The 26,361-nt window shown below is 37.4% G+C and overlaps 1 protein-coding gene across 2 annotated transcripts; it reads right to left on the reverse strand.

The window, feature by feature from the left end:
• Positions 1 to 6: 6 nt before the first annotated feature.
• Positions 7 to 26,260, reverse strand: RRH (retinal pigment epithelium-derived rhodopsin homolog). 2 transcript variants are annotated; one of them, XM_067735325.1, is made up of 7 exons: positions 16,661 to 26,260; positions 11,376 to 11,566; positions 9,750 to 9,849; positions 9,058 to 9,211; positions 7,964 to 8,132; positions 3,797 to 3,975; positions 7 to 2,497 (listed from the first exon to the last, which is right to left on the reverse strand). In XM_067735325.1, the coding sequence occupies exons 1-7, from the start codon at positions 16,764 to 16,766 to the stop codon at positions 2,383 to 2,385; spliced, it is 1,014 nt and encodes a 337-aa protein (XP_067591426.1). In that variant the 5' UTR covers positions 16,767 to 26,260; the 3' UTR covers positions 7 to 2,382. The 2 variants fall into 2 exon arrangements, with proteins under 2 accessions (XP_067591426.1, XP_067591427.1); XM_067735326.1 differs by lacking the exons at positions 7 to 2,497; positions 3,797 to 3,975 and adding an exon at positions 4,383 to 4,827.
• Between the last annotated feature and the right edge of the window lie 101 nt (positions 26,261 to 26,361).

A 26,361-nucleotide genomic window follows, 5' to 3' on the forward strand; every position in this document is an offset into this window, starting at 1 on the left:
CCTGTGCTATGAGGCTGCTTCCCACCAGCTATCTACCTTACATTTGGTAGTGGATATATGTCCATGCCCTCTCTCACTTCGTCCCAGCTTACACTTCCCCCTCCCCATGTCCTCAATTCCATTCTCTATGTCTGCATCTTTATTCCTGTCCTGCCCCTATGTTCTTCAGAACCTTATTTTTTTTTTTTAGATTCCATATATATGTGTTAGCATATGGTATTTGTTTTTCTCTTTCTGACTTACTTCACTCTGTATGACAGACTCTAGGTCCATCCACCTCACTACAAATAACTCAATTTCATTTCTTTTTATGGCTGAGTAATATTCCATTGTATATATGTGCCACATCTTCTTTATCCATTCATCTGTCGATGGACACTTAGGTTGCTTCCATGTCCTAGCTATTGTAAATAGTGCTGCAATGAACATTGTGGTACATGACTCTTTTTGAATTATGGTTTTCTCAGTGTATATGCCCAGTAGTGGGATGGCTGGGTCGTATGGTAGTTCTATTTTTAGTTTTTGTTTTGAATTTTATTTTATTTATTTTTTTATACAGCAGGTTCTTATTAGTTATCCATTTTATACATATTAGTGTATATATGTCAATCCCAATCTCCCAATTCATCACACTATTTTTAGTTTTTTAAGGAACCTGCAAACGGTTCTCCATAGTGGCTGTATCAATTAATATTCCCACCAACAGTGCATGAGGGTTCCCTTTTCTCCACACCCTCTCCAGCATTTATTGTTTGTACATATTCTGACTGGTGCGAGGTGATACCTCATTGTAGTTTTGATTTGCATTTCTCTAATGATTAGTGATGTTAAGCATCCTTTCATTATTCAGCCTATTTTATAAGATTATTGTTTCTTGCATTACTAAATGTGTGACTGAACCTCTGATAAAAATAATTATGACTAGACAACTTAAAGCAATTGACCAAATATATAGTTCTACAATAAGATCAATGACTGTAATAGTGTAACTCTAGATATGGAAAAAGGCAACAAGAAGGAATCAGTTCCTGGACCATAGCAGACTAGTAAGACAGGCGGTCCAGAGGCTTTGGCTACTGCCAACACGGCCTAGTCCAGTAACAGCACACTGAGTGGCCTATCACAAAATCCTCGCTTGAACTGGGAATGAGCATTCCTAGCACTGTGGGACAAATTGGTCACGAAATGCCTGTCAAATCTTGGTCAAAATCATGACCAAAAAGGAGGGGATTATAAAATAAAGATATTGCCCACTATCCAGTTCTACAAGAATCAAGTCATTAGGCACTGCAGTCACGGACCTACAATACACCCTGAAAGGAATTCAGGGTGAAGATCAGGATGAGGCACTTTGTTCTCTGGGAAAACTAGCTGAACCAGCCCTCATAGTTAGATATTTTCAGGAGAAAATTTTATGAACCCAGTTTTTTGCATCTTCCCAAACTTAGAAAAGCACTAAAATCATTAACTAAGATATCTATTCCTTGCTATAGCAGTAACCTTCTACCGAGATGTGTACTTGATTGCACTATATACTGGCCTCCCACCTTACCTCTTTGGAACAGTCCTCAGAGCTTTCTTAAAGACTGTTCTTGAGATATAATCTTGAGGTTGGGTCAAGTAAAATTTTCCATTTCTTTCTTACACTGACTATTAATTTTTTCATCAATAAAACAAAAGATAGGAAAAAAACATACAAAAACCCTCACTCTGATTAAACTTAATTCTAGTGCCAAATATATGGAAAATACATACACATGAAAACAGTAATTAAAAATGCAGAACACATAATAGTATACACAGATTATAAACTGCTATATAAAATATGTATGTGCATTGACTGATGTGATTTAAAAGCAATAGTGCTTAATATTCATTTGATCATTTTTATTAAATAGACTTAATAAATAATTGCATTAAATTTTTTAAATTGTGAAGTGCTAAAAATGTTTTCCATTCTAGCTGGGAACATCCAACAACTCATTTCAGTAATTATTTATTAAAGACTATTACTTATTATTAATAATTTATTCTAATATTAAAATAGTATTTGTTTCCGATCTAACGGAGGGACCAGGCAAGATACCAGGTACAGCGTAATACATGCCATGATAGGGAGAAAGAGAAGAGGCCTTAATCTCATGTGCCTCTATTCACCAAAGGAGATAAGCAATAAGTTTACATATAAGGAAACAATGAAACATTCCCTACAGTGGCCAGTGCACCAACAGAAGAACTTATAAACTACACGCGAGAAATCTACAGTCTATTAGGACAATCCTCTATGTCTGCATTTGATTGAAATGGGCTCAGATTTTAAGTGAAATTAAATCATTGAAAAAAAAAAGCAAATGTTTTGATAATGTGTGCTTTCCTCTTATTTCAGACTTTTCCAGAAGTCAGTGGGTTTTGGGGTACATCCATTGGTAAGATACTCTCCACGGGCATTGCTTGATGAGTCTGACATTTGAACATGGCAAGCATTGCCCTCCGGAACCTACAATAAAAAAGGGAAAATCTGGCATTACCCATGAGGACCTGGCACTTTTAGAGTACTCTCAAACATGGCTATGATGCCACTACTACCAACTGGCATCTCCAGATAAATTTCTGCTTCCAGCTTTAACATCTGCTGTTGAGACCCTTGGTCAATGTATCAAGCGTATGACACAGTTAAAGACCACTTGTGCACCACTGACTATTAACATTGAAGACACTTAATAAAAACCACTAATTATGTCTAAGAGGGTGCATCTAACGTCATTTGCAAGGAATTATTTACTTGAACTAAGGATGTGTATTTCATGCATTTGTTCTTCTAAGCAAAGGCCAGTTTCAATTAAGAGGAGCTTGAGAATGCCTGACCTTTCCTAAAGAACTACCAAGAGACTCTGAATTTAAAATGTGTTCTTTATGCTTCTTATGCAGTCTGCTTCTTAAAAGTTTTTATGTTTCTTCATATATCTGTGGCTAAAGTTGCTTTCCTAACGTGCATAAATACATAAGTGTAATAGAAGCAGCACTGGCATTCCAGGATCAAATTACTTCACCTCTACTGAGATTTTTCTGGTCAAATATTTAAGCACAGTAGATTGGTTCATCCCAATCTACTGTAGATTGGTTCATCTACTGTTACATCTTTAAGCAGTAACAGGAAATGAAGCAGTGTAAGCTTCACTGATGAGGCAGGAAAGAAATCCTTGCTCAGAGGCTCAACAAAGGGGGGAAGGGGAAGATTCTCAACTATTCTGAGTGACTACACACTCCTGAAGCCCTTTATGTTAGCACTGAATTTTTCCTTGCATTTGAATGATATGTCTTCCTCCTAGTAAATATACAACTATGCTACCCACTTAGGGAGTCCAACTGGCCTTGCTTTGTCCATTTTCCAGTAATAGAACTACTCTCTTCTTTGCAAAACCAATTCCATGTATTTTAAATGGGGTAACCATGTGATCCAAGCTGAGCTCACCATTGACCATCCAGGGCCACTTCTGCCAGAAAGCCATGTGAGACGAAATTCACATTTGGGGATGCTTAGCTTGTGGAACTTGGGTCTTGAGTTACCCGTGATTATCTCGCCTCTGTGTAGGAAGAGCCTGTCACAGAACTGGAGCCCTAGACATTTAAGGTCCTAAATGCTTCTCAAGTTGCATGAACCAAATAACTTTTACATTCATCTGAAGTGAGTTTCTGTCACTTACCTTCCCAAAAGTTTTAGAACATTATCCATTGCCTTTTTAACATTCTTTCTGTATACTTTTTTTAGTTGAGAACCATTTTAGACATAACTTACTTTTTATTAGCAATCACATAAATACAGGGATTGTAGAATGTAGAAGATTTTGCAAACAGTGGAGCTAGGATGGCCACTGAGGGAGGAATCTTCTTCGGGTCACCAAAAGAAGCCCATAAGCACACGATGGAATAAGGGGACCATGCCACCAGAAACATGAGTATCATTATCACAGACATCTGTAAAAGAAATCAATATTCGCCAAACCCAATATCTAAAATATCAAAATAACTAATATACCTTAAACTGCATGAAAAATTATCTGGATTGGAACTTGAATAAATTTATGTTTTTGAAGACACAGAGGAAAAACTGAATTTTTCCCCTCATACTTTGCTAATGTGCCTGAGGTCATCTATAACAAGAGCTTGTGAAATGGACAGACTGGTGCACGAATGTAAAGAATGCCGGCTTTCTTTTGGTGAGCTGGGGAGAATACAAAAGCTGGCCTGGATGACAGGCAGAAGGACCCACTCCTGGCCCACTTGGAGTAACTGTGCTAGGGACTGCTGGTGTTGCGCTTTCTTTTCCTCACTCTCATCTGCTAATCTAAAAAACAACTTTCTAACTCTTTAAACTCAATGTGAAAAAAAAAAAAAGTCCTCTATTGAGTTCAGGGAATTCTCATACAGGCCATTTGAGCTTGGTATATAATAAATCACATATAATACGTACAGTGCAGATAATTTTGTAAAGGAGCTATCCTTATATTTTGTTTGAATGAAAAATTATAATTACATTGCTCCCTCCTGATTCCCCACTAAAAAGACAGAAAAGGTTTAAAAAGACATAAACACATAAGGTCTGAGAACCACAGATTAGACAGCTCTGTAAAAGTTAAAATTGAATAACCATTAGACAAGTGGCATATTACTTATCAGACTTGAGAATGATTTAAAAAAAATTTTTTTTTTAATTTTAAAGAGCCAGGAATGAGGGAAAATCAGGTACAGGTGAATCCACTCCACAGAACTACAGAAAGCCTCAGGAATTGGAGATGACAGTTCTGAATGTGGGGCTGCACTTGGAACCTAAAACACAAAAACTCATTAAAATCTGCAAAAAGAAGCAGTTACACTTCTGAATCCCCTCTCTGTTCAGCTAGGAAACAGCCCCCTCTCCCCAGAAGAACCCCAAGGGTCAGTGTAAGAGAGGGTAAAGCAGGGAAACTTGAGACTGGGGGACACCAGGCTCAGCTGAGAGCTGGCGTACTGTCCTGAAAAGAGGGGGGCTACACGCTGTCCCTTCCCTGCACTGAGCCATGAGAATGTGGGTACACAGACTTTCATCTCCTACCCAGAAAGGCGAAAGAATCTTCTCGCCTTGGAAACTGACCAGCCCAGAAGAAAATACCCAGAGGTACAGATCATTAGAAACCCCCCTCTCCAAAGACATATCCCAGTGAAAGAGCACAGCGAGAGCTCACAATCAACTTTTTAGCGCATCACTCTTAAATATGCAGGGACAGTCACTGATCACCAGACATTGAGGAAACACGCAAACTGACAGGCAGAGACCAAAACAGTGCAGGAACTCGGGGGAAAAAAAATATGTGATGAACAGAAGGAAAATGTAAATATATACACAATATCACCACAGAAATGAGAGAAGATACACATGCATTAAACAAGAAGAGGACACTATCAAAAAGAAGTATAAAATAATGCTTCCATCTCATCTATAAAAGTGAAAGCAGAATTTTTAAAATGCAACAGGAAGGTTGAAATGTATGCTCAGCCAGGGTAAGGGTGAGGTAAATAAGGTGAACTGTGCAAGTGCAGGGTCAGATCCTGTCTTTATTTAATATTTTATATTTTGTTCAATGTGGACTTTCTACATAAATTTTGATTTTTTAAAATACTGCACTAACTACTTGATTTTTTGATTACTGAGCCTTTTGGCGCCTGCTTAAATTTTGCACCCCAGGCTTGAGCCTCACTCTCCTCACCCAATCCCAGTCCTGGACACGGTTGCGGAAATCTCTCAGAAAGTAGAAACAGGGACTTCCCTGGCGGTCCAGTGGTTAAGACTTCGCCTTCTAATGCAGGGGGTGTGGGTTCGATCGCTATTTGGTAAGCTAAGATCCCACAGGCCTCCCGGCCAAAAAACTAAAACATAAAACAGAAGGAATATTGTAACAAATTCAATAAAGACTTCAAAAATGGTCCACATCAAAAAAAAATTTTAAAAAAAGAAGAAAGTACAAACAAAAACAAACAAACAGGGGACTTCCCTGGTGGTGCAGTGGTTAAGAATCCGCCTGCCAATGCACGGGACATGGGTTCGAGCCCTGCTCTGGGAAGATCCCACATACCGCAGAGCAACTTAGCCCGTGCACCACAACTACTGAAGCCCGCACACCTAGAGCCCGTGCTCCGCAACAAGAGAAGCCACTGCAATGAGAAGCCCGCACACCACAACAAAGAGTAACCCCTGCTCACCGCAACTAGAGAAAGCCCACGCTCAGCAATGAAGACCCAACACAGCCAAAAATAAATAAATAAAAACAAAACAAAAATAATGCAGGAGAGAATATTTAAGAAAATTAAAAGACAAATCCAGGAGATTAAATACTCAAATAAAAAGAGTTCCAGAAAAAGAGAACAGAGAAAACAAAATGGGAGGTGAAACTCACCAGAGAAATAATACAAGGAAACTCCCAGAAGGGAAGACCTGAGTCTCGACATAGAAAGCATTCACCCAGTACCCAGCACGTGGGTGAATAAAGAGCCACACCAAGGCATATCGGCGTGACATTTCAGAAAACTGGAGACACAGAGAAAATCACAAGCTTCCAGAGAGAACGCAGATCACCGTAATGCTGTCAGCCTTCTCAATAGTGACACCTGAAGCCGAGAGACTACATAGAGTAATGTCTTCAAAATTCTTTGAAAGTCATTTTTCTACTTAGAATTCCGTACCAAGCAAACAATCGGTCAAACATAATCGTAGAATTAAGACATTTTCAGGCATGCAAAATCTTAAACATTTGACTTCCTTGTGACCTTCTCAAGACTCTATTAGAGAATGTGTTACACCAAATGTGAAGGAGTTAACCAAAAAAAAAAAGGGAAGACATACAATTCAGAAAACGGGTGATCTGACCTATAAGATAGGCCAAAGGCATTCCCAGCTGGTGACAAAGGAGATGTGGGGATGCTGGCTTCCTAGGTAGTCATCCTAAAGAACAGCCAGTGTAGACTAGGGCAAGAGATCTGGCGGGTATCAGGAGGGTAGCGCCAAGAAAAGGATAAAGTCGACCTAGTCTCTGATGTATTTGAAAATACTAAGAGGAGACTGAAGCCTCTGGTGGAGAGTTTAGAGATGAATTAGTGACAGGTACACAGAAGAGTCAGCAAACAAAGCTACAGAGAAAGAGAGAGAGGGAGAGAAGAGAAGGGGAGAGAGATGAACGGAGGAAGAGAAAGAGAAAAGGAATGAACTGTTAACTCCAAAGGGGAAAAAGTTGTATAAAAGAAGAAATATAAATCAGAGTCTTACAGAGATTTTCAATAAATAAAATTTAGATAATCACAATAATGTAAAATTGGCTCTTCATCTAACCAAATATTAACATTTTACTGATGAGAGATAAACACTGGTGGGGAGGAGTAGGAAAGGTTGGTGGTATAAGAAAAATTTTCTTTGTCTATAGTAGGAAATCAAGAAGTAACAGCAAAGAAAAATAACTAAAACAGGGCTCCCCTGGTGGTGCAGTGGTTAAGAATCCGTCTGCCAATGCAGGGGACACGGGTTCGAGCCCTGGTCCGGGAAGATCCCACATGCCATGGAGCAACTAAGCCCGTGCGCCACAACTACTGAGCCCGCATGCCTAGAGCTCATGCCTCGCAACAAGAGAAGCCACTGCAATAAGGAGCCCGTGCAACGCAATGAAGAGTAGCCCCTGCTCGCCACAACTAGAGAAAGCCCACGTGCAGCAACAAAGACCCAATGCAGCCAAAAATAAATAAATAAATAATTAAAAAAATAAAAAAATTACCCAAAACAGCAGATAAGCACATCATTTAGAAATACGGAGGCCAACACCAGAAAAAAGAGCCAGAGAGTAAGAATCGGGAGTTGGGGAGAGGTGACTGCAGGGGCCAAGGAACCATGTCCATGTAAAAGCTTGATTACAAAACCTTTTTAAGGATTTTAATGTCTTACCTTTGTTACATCTACCTGATCTGACCAATCTCTGTTGAGATACTCAGTGCAGTTACTAGTAGCATGATGTTTAATGGATCGAGTGACATGGTAATAGCAGTAAAACATCATTATCAAGGGCACAATAAAATTTATCGCAACAACCATCATGGTGTAAGAAACAAAAGATCTGAAAGTAAGAAAAGGAAATAATTAAATCATGACATTAAATCACTACTCATTTAATATACTAAATAGAGTAAGGGAAACAGGATAATTATCAGAAATAATACTGGCACTGTCCAGCAGTCATTATATTATTAAATAGCTTAGGAAGTGCATTTGACTTTGAGTTCTTTTGGACTAGGGGTTGGCAAACTATGACCTGTGGGCCAAATCCAGCCTGTCGCCTGTCTTTGTAAATAAAACTTTATTGGAACCACATTCATCACATACAGTCTAGGGCTGCTATCACAGGCAGAGTTGAATAGTTGCAATGGAGACAGTCTTGCCTGTAAAGCCTAAAATACTTATTTTTTGACCTTGCACTAAATCTAAAAAGTTTTAGATTTAGTTTGAGAGTTAGAAATTTTCTATTTGCTTTTCTTCATAATCTTTCATTTCCTTTAATAAACTAAATTACCCCCTTTTCCCTGGTAAATATAGGAAAGCATCACTGATGAGCAAGCAAATCCTTGCAGTGACTGTGCTTTTGCTGCATAATTCTCAGGAGATGCTTTATTACCAGATCATCTAGAAAAGAAAGCCTGGACTTTTGCCAGATCTGCACACTGTCTAGCTCCACTAACACTCCTTTTCCCCGTCAGGTCCTACCTCTAAGGTGCGGATATTGGAAGTATTCTCTGTTTTGCCTTTGCTGCCAGAAGATAGAGGAAGGAACAGAGCAGGGGACAAGGGGAGCTGGATGGCCTTTCCTTGAAAATAAGCATAATTCACTTTTCTCAATTCATCTCTGCTGTAATCATATCATCTATACCAAGGAAGATCTTTGTCATCTCTGCATGAGAAACATTTCATCTGACCTTAAATTTGAAATGGTGAGAAAATGTCTACACTAGAAGCATTTGATAATAAAGTGTAAACATGTCTCTTACACATCATTTTTCCGCCAGTTTATGGTACAGGTGGCCCCAGTAGGATCTGGGGCATAACTAGCCCACCCAACAATAGGCATCAAAGCCCAAAAGAGGCCATTGAACCAGGCCCCCAGAATCATGCTGATGTAAGTGTTGGTGGTCATTCTTCTTCCTATTAACAAACATATGGAACATCAAAGTCATTTCCCAATGATGTGATTCATATCTTCATTTTGTTTTAACTGATTATTCAAAGTTGTCATCAAATAGATTCTTCACAGAGCACTTTAGTTCACACAAAGCCTATCTACATGAATTCACATTCTGAAAAAAAAAATGACATTTAAGCTGAAACCTGAATGATAAAATGATCAGTCAGAGGATAGAAATGGAGAAACACTAGGGAAATAGCATTTACAAAGACCCCAAAGTGGGAAAGGGTTTGGCTAGTACCCCAAAGTGAGAGGACCCCAGAACACACTGGAAAGGTAGCCCAGGGCCAGAATGCGTGGGACCTTGGAGGCTGTGTTATGAAATTTGGGTTTTATTCTAGGTATAATAGAAAATCACTGAAACTTTCAGTCAAGGATTATCAGAGAAATATGACTGACCGTGTTGCAAGCCATACATTTACATTTTGAAGTAAATGTGTATCGAGCAGTACTTAGGCAAAAATGGGTTCACTGAGAAAGCTGAGAAAAGTGCTGTACCTGCATCAGGACAGCAGATGGTCAGGTATCGATCCACAGCCACAACTGTGAGCAATCCAATACTTGCCATTCCAAAAAAGATATTCAATCCAGCATAAATCTGAAGATTAAAATTGGAAAGATTCCACCATTCTACACATCCTCCCAAGAGACATTTACACTTTTATCCCATTGCTAAAATATATTTTAAATACACTGAGAGTTTTTTATTTTACTAATTTTAAAATATATCATCTATTGTCAAATTATAAGTGGTTTAATAAAGGCATTCATAGAAAATGTTTTGAGACTTCATTAATTAAAATAAACTTTTTAAAAAATGTTAAGGCTTAAAGTAAAACTTCTATACATACTCTGTGGAGTGCAAAAACAAACCATAAATTAAGTGCAATGCATATAACCAACAAAAGACTGCTATTCAGAAGATAGACAATTCAACAGGCTGAAAAGACAAACAGAAAAATGGGCTATTAACACAAGAGGAAACCTGCATGTTTATGACATAAGATGTACAATCACATTGAATCTTGAAAGAAATGCAAATTATAAGATACTATTTTATATCCATCAAAATGCTACAAATTCCAAGTTTGACAACCCCAAGTGTTGGAGAAAATGTGGAGTAACAGAAGTTCTAGCAACTGGCACAACCATTTTGGAGAGAAATTTGTCCACATCTGATAAAACTGAAGATAAACATTATCTACAACCAAACCATTCCTTTCCTAGTAATGTATCTAAACTCTCACACATTGCAGGAAAAGACATGTATGAGAACAATTTATTGAAGCCTTGTTTGTGGTTTAAAAAAATTGGAAACAGGGAATTCTCTGGCAGTCCAGTGGTTAGGACTCGGTACTTTCACTGATGGGGCCTGGGTTCCATCCCTGGTCGGGGAACTAAGATCACACAAGCCAAGCCACACGGGGCAGCCAAAGAAAAAAAGAAAAAAATTTAAAAAACCCCAAACAACCTGAAGCACATATTGCAAAACATTAAGGTTTGACAAAACTGGTTGGTGCACACATGGGTATTCCCTACTCTCTACTCTTTTCATTTTATTCTCTATAGTTTTAGAGCTTAAAATAGCTAACTGTTTTAAAAAATTAGGCCAAAAGTCATTAATGCAAATTAATATTAATTTATTTTCTTGTCAGTAAAAATCATCGTAGATATATTCACCAGCAATTCTCTCGGAGAACTTTCCATAGAAAAAAATCAGCAACACGTTGTTTAACTACATTACTCAGATATTATGACACAGTCATTATTTTATTGTTTCAAATGAAAGCAGAGTATTTCTTTTTGAATTTGTAATATGCAAGTTTTTATTTGAATATGCAAATGTTCACTTTTCTTCTCTAGTTGACTGCTAATTTTTTGTTAGTTTAGCTTTTTCCTTTGAGTTGGGGAAATTTTGAAAATATAATGATGGCGACTGATTTCATTTCTCTTATTAAAGAATATATTTCCCAGTCACTCCTGAAGCCATTTTTATTAAGAGCACCATATCTATTATCCTACATAATCTTATTTGATTGAAACCCTTGGGATTTTTTAAAGACATTTAAATGTACATTTTCTTAATCTACTTTATTTTGCTTTGATTCTAAAGATCTCCAATACCTGACATCCTGCATATCCAAACTTCCAACTTCCATGCAGATCTGAAGCAGCAGACATGGGGTAACCAATGCTACTGACCCCTATATCAGTAACAGCCAAGTTAATGATAATTGCATTTGTGGGTGTCCGAAGCTCCTTGTACTTAATGAAGATGCCAAGAACTATTATGTTGCTGAGAACACTTATCATACCTGAGAACATAAACAAAAAAAATCACACATTTTGTTTAATTTGAATGAGTAAAAGTAGAATCAAATTAAATATTTAAGCTCCTTCAAAAATATAGCAAATCCATTTTGGTTCGTTTATTTGCAGAGCTTCAGCTATTCTTCAAGCTAGTTGTAATATCTTCACAGCCCTTTTGTAAAACAGAAATATAAAAATTAAAGCACAAAGAATCTACCAGTTGCCTAAACCAGCACTAAAGACTGGTGTTAATGTCATCACTATTGATCACTCTGTCCTTGATGTTATTCCCTTGCATGTCATGATACCACCACCACTGATTTTTAGGATATACATATGATCATACAATCTCCTTTGGCAGCTTAATTTTCTCATCCTCCTTCCTGAAGCCTGAGGCTCTCCTTTCTCTATAGTTTCTCAAGCCTCAGCTATCATTCTATCCTAACAGTGCTTCTGTCACTTTCCATCCCTGAAATATGCTCCAGTCCCGCATCTCTTTTCATACAATTCATTGCCATTAAACATTTATTAAGCATCTACAGTATGTAAGATCATATGACTGTTTCAATATCACTTGAAACTCAACATGTTCAAATCTAAATTCTTCATTACACATACATACACACACAGACACACACACACAGACACACACACACAGACACACACACACACACACAGACACACACACACAGACACACACACACACACCCCTATAGAAGAATGCACACTGCAAGGTTTGGCTATCCAGAGAGGAAGTCGGACTGGCTTTCAGGTCCACTGAGAAGCCTCACAGGCCATATCACCCTAGTCAAGTCTCCACAGCCTGGGATCTGACTTCTAGACCTGCAGGCCCAGAAACTCAATGTTGTCGGTGCCCCAGAATTGGGGATTCAGGTAGACTGATGATGATCTTCTTAATCTGAATGTCAGTGTTTTCATTTACAACAAGAAATATTGTTGAGTGGACTGGATGTGCATGTCAGCCTGTTTAACACTCCCTACATGCAACAAAGGATGCACACATTTCCCATAAGCCAGATGTGGGCCATATTAGGTTCTAACAGCTGAGAGAGGCTAGAGCTATTACCAGATTCCTAGGGGGAAAAGGAGGGGGAAGGAACAAAAAGCATAGAGTGGTGTTCACCATCATGAAGAGAACTCTGGTGATCAGCTCCAGCTATTGCCAGAGAGAGGGAAGGTTTCCAAGCACCAACACCCAAATGTATCAGCTAAGGAAGAACTTCTATTATATCTTGGCACCTTGGTCGAAACTTCCATTCAAAATCCTGTTATACCAAGCTTCCAGATTCCTGTTCTTTCCTCCTGCATGCTGCTGGCAGAATAAACTTTCTACAACATAGAATTAACCAAGGCTCTTCTCAAAACCTCCAACACACCCCAACATCTGTGTGATAAAGTCCACATGTCCCAGCCTGGTATTCCAGGCTCTTTGCCTCAATCTGTTTTTACCCTCTCTAAGCAAATTTTCACACTTGTCAAACAAGCCCTCCAACTAATTATTTATCAAATGCACTAGGCTTGTGGTAAATTTCAACTTTCATTTCTCCCACTTGGAACACCCTACTCCTTTCCTCTACCTTTCCAAATGCTACCCTTCAAAATTCTGTTCAAGGCCAATTCTGCCCCAAAGACTTGTCCTCTGCATAGTATCCTCTCTTCTCTAAATTCTCAAAGTACTTGTTTATATTATACTTTACCTTATGTGATGCTATATTACTTAATTCATATATGCCTAGTCTTCCTGTGTAGATTTTAGGCTTCTAATCATTTCTATGTTGTATATATGATATATAGCAGATTTATTTAATAAACGGACAACTAAAACTCATATTGCTTAAGGTCTATTATTCCTGCAAGCATAATTAAGGCACAATGATATCAAATTTGATGATTCTTTGGCTCAATATTTTTGCATCTAGTATTGTAGCTCCAAAACGTTTAGTGAATTGAAGAGTCTTTCTGGGCTAGTTACAGATTTGATGATTTTTAAGTCAGATAAAAACACAGTGCAGTAAATTGTTGCCTACCAAATATGCAACCAGAATAAAGTAATTGTGCTTTGGGGGCGGTTTTAGATATAACAGGGAGAATGAGGTAAACAATTTAGCCCTTTTTCTATTTTCTCTGCAGCTGTCTCAAGCACTCTACTTTATTTCCTATCTGTAGGTGTTTTCTAATGAGTAGACAATAGATCATTTAGTAGTTAGGTCTATGTTCAGTTAATTTCCCCTTGGCTTCTGTGGCTCTCCTCCAATCTCTTTGGCAGATCCTTCTTAATCTACTTCCTGGCCTTTCTTTCTTCATCTCTACCTTATTAAATATATGCATTGTCCAAGTTTCTGTCCTGGACCTTCTTTCTTTTCACATTCAATATACACTCAGTGATTTCACACAGATCCAAGGCTATATGCTGTTACTTTCCAGATCAGTCTCATAAAATTCAAACTCATGTGCGCAGCTTTTTACGGGACTTCTCTCAGACGGAACCCAGAGATTTTCTCTCTTGACCCAAACATGTTCTTCCCCAGATGTGCTCCCATCTTGATGAATAGCTTCATCATCTATCCAGTGGCCCAAAAGAGAAACCTAAATGTCATCTTTGATGCTCCCTCACCTTCTCCCCCAGTCTCCACATCCAACCATCAATTCTAACTTCTAGCTCTTGAATGTGTCTGTCTCCAATGCTACTACTTCCTCCTCAGAGTCTTTTAAATCTTAATCACACAGGGGCCACCTACCTGGTCTCTTAGCTACCACTACAGCACATTTCTAAAATACAAATTGGATCATGTCACTCAGTGATTCCCCTACCGCCTTTACGGCTTAGGTCTTTCATTAGCTGGTACACAGCCATCCTCTCAGCCTAGTACCTCTCACGCTTCATCCTACAGGTCACCCGTAATGAATCTATTTCAGATCCTTAATTCGCCATGCCCTCTTGCTCCCCAGCATTAACTGGAGAAAGGGAGAGTGCTCAAGTTGGTAACGTTTGTAAGAGCTACAATCTGAGAGAACTGTTAAATTAAAAATTAAATTTAAAATGAAAAATCTAAATAGGCTCTTGGTAAAAGTAACAAATGAAATAAATGCTTTGACTAAATTCTTTTCCTCACGGTTTTGGTTTCGATTTGGACATTTAAGTGAGTTTTGTTAAAGGGAAAGATTGGGGGGCCCAAAGAACAATAAACGTTTGAACAAAAGCATAAAGAAGTTAGATATGCTCCCTTCAGTTCATCTACTAAAAACACAAACAAACAACACGTACTCATAGTATTGATAAAACTGATCCTTGTGATTATAACTGAGGGTTCTAGAGTCGAAATACCTGAGTTCAAATCCTGGCGTAGCTACTTAGTAGATGTGTGTGTTGGGAAAGTTATTTAGACTCTTTATCTGTAAACAGGGAAAATAAAATTTGCTTACTGAATTAGCATAAGGATGAATTATTCTGTACATGTAAATATTTAGAACAGTGCTTGGTATATACCAAGTATTCCAATAATAACATTAGTAGTGGTAGCAGTAGTAGTAGTGGTGGTGGTGGTGGTTGGAGTAGTAGTAGCAGTAGTAATAGTAATTCTAGTAGAAGTCATCATTGTCATCATAGTAAGATTACTATTACTATTACTATTACTGTTACAGGGGTAAGAACCAGCAAGAATATTTTCTTAACAGGAAAATTTCTTTGCATGCTTCTTTTGTAACCAGATCAAAAAAGATAGCTTTTCTTGGTCATCTACCAAAAACTAACTAAACCAAAAGTTTGTATACAAAGTACTTCTATGTAATTGTGATAAGGAGCTTATCTCTTTAAGTAGCATATTGTTTTCTCCTTTCTGTTGCAATATCAAAAAAAATTCAAAAAGAAAACAGAACTTATCCAGTGCTTATCATACAGAGGTATTCAAATGAAAAAGTTGGCTGAGGAACCACATTTTCTACCACAGAAGTAATACTCTGAATTATGGGGAAACTAAGCAATTATAAAGAATAAACTGCGTACAGTAGGATTTGTTATGTTTTTACTCTACTTTTGAATATATTTGAAAATTTTCATAAGTCAATCCAAAAAATAATAAAGTTACTTCTAAAACTCATTACTAAGCATAAAGTTGAAAATGAAGTGACTGCTAAGCATAAAATTAATACCACAATTCAACCTATACATAAAAAAGGTAATCAGAGAACTTCTATTGTTAATTTCCCCATTCCTTTTTTTCAGCCAACAAGTCTTTATCTTAATCCAATATATGCATCAATGAGTGTGTGTATGTGGGAAGAAAGAAACATTTGTCCAACATATACTGTATATATCACTTAGGTATATTTGTGCATTATTTAATTTTACTCTTCAAAACAATTGTGACAGTAGCTTATTCTTATCCCCATTTTACAGATATGAAAATGGAAGAACAAAAAACTTGCTCACTGTTACAAAGATACTAAAAAATGAAAACCAAAGCTCAGTTTTCCAATACAGCATTCGAAAATGAGCTCAATTTACAAACTCTGTCCTCAGTGACAATACACTCTGCTCTCTCTTTTTATGACTTTAATTTTCTTTCCAGGATCTTTCGATCTTAACTAGATTCCACCACCAAGGACAAAACTACAGAAAGTATGTATGAGAATAGTAAATGCTATAAAAATACATCTTTGCCATGGTGCACACTATTCCCCAATAAAAACTTAATTTGACAATGTAATAACCAAACATATGGATATTTACTCATTTTATAAAAAACTTTTCTCAGCCCCATTTCACGGCTCTCACTGCCTATCAAAATTCAAAATAACTTGTTATATTAACCACCATTAACAATGTTTCCATTTATTTTCACCTACATTCTCTTTTTGATCTTTACAGCCAGGAAGTAGAGCAAGTATTATCATCCTTATTTATCACATGAGCACCCCAACTGAGAAAGGATAAGTGACTTCTCAAGGTTGGCCAACAATATAGAACTTGAAACATTATCTCTGAACCCATGCTTTTTCTACTACCTTATGCTGAAAACCTCTGCTTTTCTTCACTTATTCAAAAACAAAATAACTATTAATGGAATAAACATCCATACCTGCCGTAATCAAGTAAGCTGCAACAATATTGTGTTCAGTCTGTGAAAAGGTCGAGCCGTCTTCATTCTTTGAGTCTGAACTGTTGCCTAAATTATTCCTTAGCATTTTGGAGGGAAGATATCAAGATAGCCTTCATAATGGGCCTTCAATATCTATGAAATGTTTCAAAAGCCACCTAGGGAAGAATTTTCAGAACCAATCATTTCCACTTAAAGACCTCAAAGAAGAGCCTTTTCATAGAGGCCCTCCCTTAACAAATTTAATTGGGCTAAAGAGGAAAGGATTTTTAATTCCCAGAACAAGGGAAAAGCTTATTAGCAAAATAAAGAGAAATAACGAGCAACACACATTTTAACCAATTAGGGCATCAGCTTTATATCCAAGGAGATTATCAAGTGCACACATCCCATTTAAACAATAAACAAACTCAGAAAATCAGATCAGGACCTGACCTAACTGATTTCTGCGGGAAATCAGTTTCAAAATTAAGAGCCAGACTTACTGCTCTAAAACTATTCAGATTAAGGTCCCTGTTTTCTGTTTGACCCTTTCAAGTTTTCCATTTCAATTCCTTTTGTTTTTTCCATAACAATTTAAATCATTAGAGATAAGTAAAGAAGTAATCTCACCCATCCTTCCAAATTTTACTCCCCTAATGGTAATAATATTGTTCGGTGTATATTCTGCTTTTCTTTGCTTACAGAAACATGTATTTATACAACTGTTTGAGGTTTCTTCCACTTTTTTTTTCATTCTTTTCAAAAAATGGGGAGCTATGTATATATAAAATCATTCTGTAATTTGTTTTCCCCGAAAGCCATACCATAAATTCCAGGTCAATAAAGCATGAATATAGCATGATCTACCTTACAATTCACCTCAGTTCATTTACCCTACACTTTGATATGCACAAGTAGTTAATCTGGTAATAATCATAGCATGCACCAGCAAAGTATCTAGATTCAATAATCCATCTTGTAAAGTACTGGGCAATTCTAATATTCTGGATTATATTGTTATAACTCCAAAAGTGGGTAACATAAGTGGGTAACAATCTAATATGAACATTTATTGTTAGAATAATATATCCCTATACCTTTTTTCCTCATATTCTTTATGCCATGTAATATAAATCTTATTCTTCTCAATACTGAATTTCTAAAAATCATAACTTTACAGAAATGCTAGATGCACCAAAGTTAACAGTGTAAGCATATAACAGAACCACTAGAGGGCTATATTTACCCACTTAATTTAATTTTATAAATCTTAGAATGGCACAGCAAGAAGGGACTGGATAATCCTTTTGCCTCAATTCTCAGTTATACACATATATAAACTGAAGAAGTTGAAATCAGGTTGGTCGATCTGTCCCAGATCCCATAGCTACTAGTACTCAAATTTTTATAAACGTAATGAAATATTTGTAAGTGTATCTATACTAGGAAAGTGAATCTCTTTAGTATTCCAATATCAAAATATTTTCAAATGACCCTAAAGCAATGAACATAGTACCTAAGATGACCTCTCCCTGTTAAAAATCTATGGGTTGTTAGGTTTTAAGTCTCTTTTCTTTTTTTTTTCTTTTTTTGCATTCACCATTCACTCAAAATTTTTTGAGTTTACTTTGGTTCATACTCCCTTCCTTTTCTGTAATGGATTATGCCTAGTTAGTTTTAGTACCCATTTAAACTTTCCAGAAATAATTTTTTCTATTTATAAGAACTGAAGAGGAGAGATTGGTTCAAGATGGCGGAGTAGAAGGATGTGCGCTCACACCCTCTTGTGAGAGCACTGGAATCACAACTAACTGCTGAACGATCATTGACAGGAAGACATTGGAACTCATCAAAAAAGATACCCCACATCCAAATACAAAGGAGAAGCCGCAGTGAGACGGTAGGAGGGGCACAATCACAATCAAATCAAATCCCATAACTGCTGGGTGGGTGACTCACAAACTGGGGAACACTTATACCACAGAAGTCCACCCACTGGAGTGAAGGTTCAGAGCCCCACGTCAGGCTTCCCAACCTGGGGGTCCAGCAACGGGAGGAGAAATTCCAAGAGAATCATGCTCTGAAGGCTACCAGGATTTGATTGCAGGACTCCGACAGGACTGGGGGAAACAGAGACTCCACTCTTGGAAGGGCACACACAAAACAATGTGCACATCGGGACCCAAGGGAAGGAGCAGTGACCCCAGGGGAGACTGAACCAGACCTACCTGCTAGTGTTGGAGGGTTTCCTGCAGAGGCGGGGGTGGCTGTAGCTCACCGTGGGGACAAGGACACTGGCAGCTGAAGTTCTGGAAGTACTCCTTGGCGTGAGCCCTCCCAGAGTCCGCCATTAGCCCCACCAAAGAGCAGGGTAGGTTCCAGTGCTGGGTCGCCTCAGGCCAAACAACCAACAGGGAAGGAACCCACCCCACTCATCAGCAGAGAAGCAGATTAAAGTTTTCCTGAGCTCTGCACACCAGAGCAACACCCAGCTCTACCCACCACCAATCCCTACCATCAGGAAGCTTGCACAAGCCTCTTAAGTAGCCTCATCCACCAGAGGGCAGACAGCAGAAGCAAGAAGAACAACAATTTTGCAGCCTGTGGAAGGAAAACCACATTCATAGAAAGACAGACAAAATGAAAAGGCAGAGGAATTTGTACCAGATGAAGGAACAAGATAAAACCCCAGAAAAACAAATAAATGGAGATAGGCAACCTTCCAGAAAAAGAATTCAGAATAATAGTGAAGATGATCCAGGACCTCAGAAAAAGAATGGAGGCAAAGATCAAGAAGATGGAAGAAATGTTTAACAAAGACCTAGAAGAATTAAAGAACAAACACCTAGAAGAATTAAAGAACAAACAAAGATGAACAATACAAAAACTAAAATGAAAAATACACTAGAAGGAATCAATAGCAGAATAACTGAGTAAAAAAACAACAGATAACTGACCTGGAAGACAGAATAGTGGAATTCACTGCCACAGAACAGAATAAAGAAAAAAGAATGAGAAGAAATGAAGACAGCCTAAGAGACCTCTGGGACAAGATTAACCACAACAACATTCGCATTATAGGGGTCCCAGAAGAAGGAGAGAGAGAAAGGACCCAAGAAAATATTTGAAGAGATTATAGTTGAAAAATTCCCTAACACAGGAGAGGAAATAGCCACCCAAGTCCAGGAAGTGCAGAGTCCCATACAGGAGAAACACACCAAGACACATAGTAATCAAATTGACAAAAACAAAGAAAAACTACTGAAAGCAACAAGGGAAAAACGACAAACAACATACAAGGGAACTCCCATAAGGTTAACAGCTGATTTCTCAGAGGAAACTCTATAAGCCAGAAGGGAGTGGCATGATATATTTAAAGTGATGAAAGGGAAGAACCTAAAATCAAGATTACTCTACCAAGCAAGGATCTCATTCAGATTCAACAGAGAAATCAAAAGTTTTACAGACAAGCAAAAGCAAAGAGAATTCAGCAGCAACAAAGCAGCTCTACAAATGCTAAAGGAAATTCTCTAAGTGGGAAACACAAGAGAAGAAAAGGACCTACAAAAACAAACCCATAACAATTAAGAAAATGGTAATAGGAACATACATATTGATAATTACCTTAAACGTGAATGGATTAAATGCTCCAACCAAAAGACACAGGCTTGCTGAATGGATACAAAAACAAGACCCATATATATGCTGTCTTCAAGAGACCCATTTCAGACCTAGAGACACATACAGACTGAAAGTGAGGCAATACAAAAAGATACTCCATGCAAATGGAAATCAAAAGAAAGCTGCAGTAGCAATACTCATGTCAGCTAAAATAGACTTTAAAATAAAGAATGTTACAAGAGACAAGGAAGGCCACTGCAATAATGATCAAGGGATCAATCCAAGAAGAACATATAACAATTATAAATATATATGCACCCAACGTAGGAGCACCTCAATACATAAGGCAACTGCTAACAGCTATAAAAGAGGAAATTGACAGTAACACAATAATAGTGGGGGACTTTAACACCTCACTTACACCAACAGACAAATCAACCAAAATGAAAATAAATACGGAAACAGAAGCTTTAAATGACACAACAGACCAGAGAGATTTAATTGATATTTATAGGACATTCCATCTGAAAACAGCAGATTACACTTTCTTCTCAAGTGCACACGGAACATTCTCCAGGAGAGATCACAGCTTGCGTCACAAATCAAGCCTCGGTAAATTTAAGAAAACTGAAATCATATCAAGTATCTTTTCCGACCACAATACTATGAGATTAGAAATCAATAACGGGGAAAAAATTGTAAAAAACACTAACACATGGAGGCTAAACAATAGGCTACTAAATAACCAAGAGATCACTGAAGAAATCAAAGAGGAAATCAAAAAACACCTAGACACAAATTACAACGAAAACACGACGATCCAAAACCTTTGGGATGCAGCAAAAGCCGTTCTAAGAGGGAAGTTGTCAGCAATACAAGCCTACCTCAAGAAACAAGAAAAATCTCAAATAAACAATCTAACCTTATGCCTAAAGGAACTAGAGAAAGAAGAAGAAACAAAACCCAAAGTTAGAAGGAAAGAAATCATAAAGATCAGAGCAGAAATAAATGAAATAGAAACAAAGAAAACAACAGCAAAGATCAATAAAACTAAAAGCTGGTTCTTTTGAGAAGATAAACAAAATTGATAAACCACTAGCCAGACTCATCAAGAAAAAGAGGGAAAGGACTCAAATCAATAAAATTAGAAATGGAAAAGAAGTTACCACAGACACCGCAGAAATACAAAGCATCCTAAGAGACTACTACAAGCAACTCTATGCCAATAAAATGGACAATCTGGAAGAAATGGACAAATTCTTAGAAAGGTATAACCTTCCAAGTCTGAACCAGGAAGAAGTAGAAAATATGAACAGACCAGTAACAAGCACTGAAATTGAAATTGTGATTTAAAATCTTCCAACAAACAAAAGTCCAGGACCAGATAGCTTCACAGGCAAATTCTATCAAACATATAGAGAAGAGCTAACACCCATCCTTCTCAAACTCTTCCAAAAAATTGCAGAGGACGGAACACTCCCAAACTCATTCTATGAGGCCACCATCTCCCTGATACCAAAACCAGACAAAGATACTACTAAAAAGGAAAATTACAGACCAATTATCACTGATGAATACAGATGCAGAAATCCTCAACAAAATACAAGCAAACAGAATCCAACAACACATTAAAAGGATCACACAGGCTTCCCTGGTGGTGCAGCGGTTGAGAGTCCGCCTGCCGATGCAAGGGACACGGGTTCGTGCCCTGGTCCAGGAAGATCCCACATGCCGTGGAGCGGCTGGGCCCGTGAGCCATGGCTGCCGAGCCTGCACATCCGGAGCCTGTTTTCCGCAATGGGAGAGGCCACAACACTGAGAGGCCCACGTACCACAAAAAAAAAAAAAAAAAAAAAAAAAAGGATCATACACCATGATCAAGTGGGATTTATCCCACGGATGCAAGGATTCTTCAATATATGCAAATCAATATGGTGTATCAATTATACACCATATTAACAAATTGAAGAAAAACCATATGATCATCTCAATAGATACAGAAAAAGCTTTTGACAAAATTCAACACCCAGTTATGATAAAAACTCTCCAGATAGTGGGCATAGAGGGAACCTACCTCAACATAATAAAAGCCATATACAATAAACCCACAGCAAACATCATTCTCAATGGTGAAAAACTGAAAGCATTTCCTCTAAGATCAGGAACAAGACAACTATGTCTACTCCCGCCACTATTGTTCAACATAGTTTTGGAAGTCCTAGCCATGGCAATCAGAGAAGAAAAAGAAATAAAAGAAATACAAATTGGAAAAGAAGAAGTGAAACTGTCACTGTTTGCAGATGACATGATACTATACATAGAGAATCCTAAAGATTCCACCAGAAAACTACTAGAGCTAATCAATGCATCTGGTAAAGTTGCAAGATACAAAATTAATACACAGAAATCTCTTGCATTCCTATATACTAATGATGAAAAATCTGAAAGAGAAATTATGGAAACACTCCCATTTACCATTGCAACAAAAAGAATAAAATACCTAGGAATAAACCTACCTAGGGAGACAAAATACCTCTATGCAGAAAACTGTAAGACACTGATGAAAGAAATTAAAGATGATACCAACAGATGGAGAGATATACCATGTTCTTGGATTGGAAGAATCAATGCTGTGAAGATGACTATACTACTCAAAGCAATCTACAGATTCAATGCAATCCCTATCAAATTACCAACAGCGTGTTTTTTTACAGAACTAGAACAAAAAAAATCTTAAAATTTGTATGGAGACACACAAGACCCCAAATAGCCAAAGCAGTCCTGAGAGAAAAAAACGGAGCTGGAGGAATCAGAGTCCCTGACTTCAGACTGTATTACAAAGCTACAGTAATCAAGACAATATGGTAGGGAAGAGATAAGGGAACATATAGATATGTATAACTGATTCACTTTGTTATAAAGCAGAAACTAACACACCACTGTAAAGCAATTATACCCCAATAAAGATGTTAAAAAAAAAAAAGACAATATGGTACCGGCACAAAAACAGAAATACAGATCAACAGAACAGGACAGAAACCTGAGATAAACCCACACACCTATGGTCAACTAATCTATGACAAAGGAGGCAAGGATATACAATGGAGAAAAGACAGTCTCTTCAATAAGTGGTGCTGGGAAAACTGGACAGCTATGTGTAAAAGAATGAAATTAGAACACTCGCCAACACCATACACAAAAATAAACTCAAAATGGATTAGAGACCTACATGTAAGACCGGACACTACAAAACTCTTAGAGGAAAACATAGGAAGAACACTCCGACATAAATCACAGCAAGATCTTTTTTGATCCATCTCCTAGAGTAATGGAAATAAAAACAAAAATAAACAAATGGGATATAATGAAACTTAAAGGCTTTTGCAAAGGAAAGGAATCTACAAGCAAGACGAAAAGACAACCCACAGAATGGGAGAAAATATTTGCAAACGAATCAACGGACATTAAAGGATTAATCTCCAAAATATATAAACAGCTCATGCAGCTCAATATTAAAGAAACAACCCAATCCAAAAATGAGAAGACCTAAGTAGACATTTCTCCAAAAAAGACATACAGATGGCCAAGAAGCACATGAAAAGCTGCTCAACATCACTATTAGAGAAATGCAAATCAAAACTACAATGAGGTATCATCTCACACCAGTTAGAATGGGCATCATTAGAAAATCACAGACAACAAATGCTGGAGAGGTGTGGAGAAAAGGGAACCCCCTCTCTTGCACTGTTGGTGGGAATGTAAAATGATACAGCCACTATGAGAACAGTACGGAGGTTCCTTAAAAAATTAAAAATATAATTACCATATGACCCAGCAATCCCACTACTGGACATATACCCAGAGAAAACCATAATTCAAAAAGATACATGCACCCCAATGTTCACTGCAGCACTATTTACAATAGCCAGATCATGGAAGCAACCTAAATGCCCATCGACAGACGAATGGATAAAGAAGATGTGGTACATATATACAATGGAATATTACTCAGCCATAAAAAGGAACAAAATTGGGTCATTTGTAAAGACGTGGATGGATCTAGAGACTGTCATACAGAGTGAAGTTAGAAAAATAAATATCGTATATTAATGCATATATGTGGAACCTAGAAAAATGGTACAGATCAACCGGTTTGCAGGGCAGAAATAGAGACACAGATGTAGAGAAAAAACATATGGACACCAAGCAGGGAAAGCGGCAGTGGGGGTGGGGGTGGTGCGATGAATTGGGAGATTGGGATTGACATATATACACTAATATGTATGAAATAGATAACTAATAAGAACCTGCTGTATAAAAAATGAATAAAATTCAGAAATAAAAAAAAAAAGAACTGAAGAAAAAATAATTCCAAAAATGGCCAGCTATTTGCTGTAGCTACAAGTTTTACAGATTATGAGTGTGGTAGATGCATTCAACGTACTTTTTAATGCTTCCTTCACAAGTGACATGGAAAAGCTATATTGGGATGAGGCTTAGAATACTAAGAAATATAAGCATGTCAAATTTACACAGCTCATGATTCTTCAATTTTATAAACTTTAACTGGCTTAAAGTCAGTCCTCCTATCATAACTCCTCCCAAATTTTCCGGAATGCCAGGAAATATTGCTTGTATTCCACTAAATCTTTTCAGTGCTATGGTAACAAGTACATTTTAGCATGATGCAAGCAGTCAGAATGTTATTTGGTTAACAACTCAAAAGATTTAACATCTGAATAATCATCAAATTTTCTTTTACAGTGGAGCTCAGAGATACCACAGTACCAAATGCATTAATGTTAGGCTCCCTAAACATACGAACTCAATTCAAAACCAAATACCCTGGGAACTTCCCTGGCTGTCCAGGGGGCATGGGTTCAATCCCTGGTCAGGGAACTAAGATCCCACATGCCACGCAGTGTGGCCAAAAAAAAAAAAAACTAAATGCCCCAAAGGAAACCCAGGAAGAACTACTATAAGGAAGAAAAGAGAAAAATAGAGTTTAAAGATAGCTAATGACCAAAAGATATACCTAAGGTAAAAGGTGAAATCTCAAGTGATTTGTCTACCGACCATCAGCCAGTTTAGACTTTTTAAATGTTAAAAAAAGCGTAGGAATTTGCACTATTATTTGTCCTTGGGACAATACCAAGGACAAATAATTGCTTGCTATGTCCTTTACAGACCAAGAGTAAAAGCCCTGGCCCTAACTCTCACTGAAAGTTTCAACCCAAGTATTCTAAATCAAACAGTCTCTTTTCCCAAGTTGTAAAAGCATAACCGCTTCTTCCTGTGAAAAATTTTCAGCATATTTGTTCATCATATATACTTATGGCTTACATATTTATTCATCCTGCTGCAAATCCATTAATCAAAAAAGTTACGTAAAACCCAAAACACTGATTTAGGCAGTATTAGGTAAAACATGCTAGAAAACTTAAAAGATATGGCAACCCCATTCCTTCTGAGAATGGACACATGTGACAGGGGAAAATCAGTGGCAGGGAAAATTATCCTATATCACAGTATTCTAACTTGCTATCATGGTTACGTCTTGATACTACAATAGCAGTGAGGACCAAAACCAATTTCATTTGTAATGTCCCTACCCAGGAATCTGAACGTGTAGCAGGCAATCAAATATTTATTTATGGTCAGTAACATCTTAAACCTTGAGTCCCTTAAAAAAAGGAAAATAAAAACATTCAGTAAAACTTTCAACATTCCATCTATGTTGAATGAGAAAAATTAAACATTTCTTAAGAAATGTCATCAACTTCTAGTTCTCAACTTGAACAGAGCTGTTCCATCTTTAACAGATTCATAACCAATACTAAAATTTTCTAATCAATTACTAATTACAACTAGAGAAGCTGCCTTACTAACTTTGATTTATGTACTAACACACAAAAGGGAAAATACAATAAAGTGTGTTGATGTTCTCATATACAAAAGGCAACATTTTGAAAGGGAGTGTTAATTTATAGAGAATGTTGAAGTACTGCTCTACTAGCCTATTTTTTTAAAAGATCAGTTATATATGCAAACACCTTTTTTTCTATCTTAAATCTACTGGG

This window comes from Pseudorca crassidens, chromosome 4 (assembly GCF_039906515.1).
Source record: "Pseudorca crassidens isolate mPseCra1 chromosome 4, mPseCra1.hap1, whole genome shotgun sequence".
NCBI lineage: Eukaryota > Metazoa > Chordata > Mammalia > Artiodactyla > Delphinidae > Pseudorca > Pseudorca crassidens.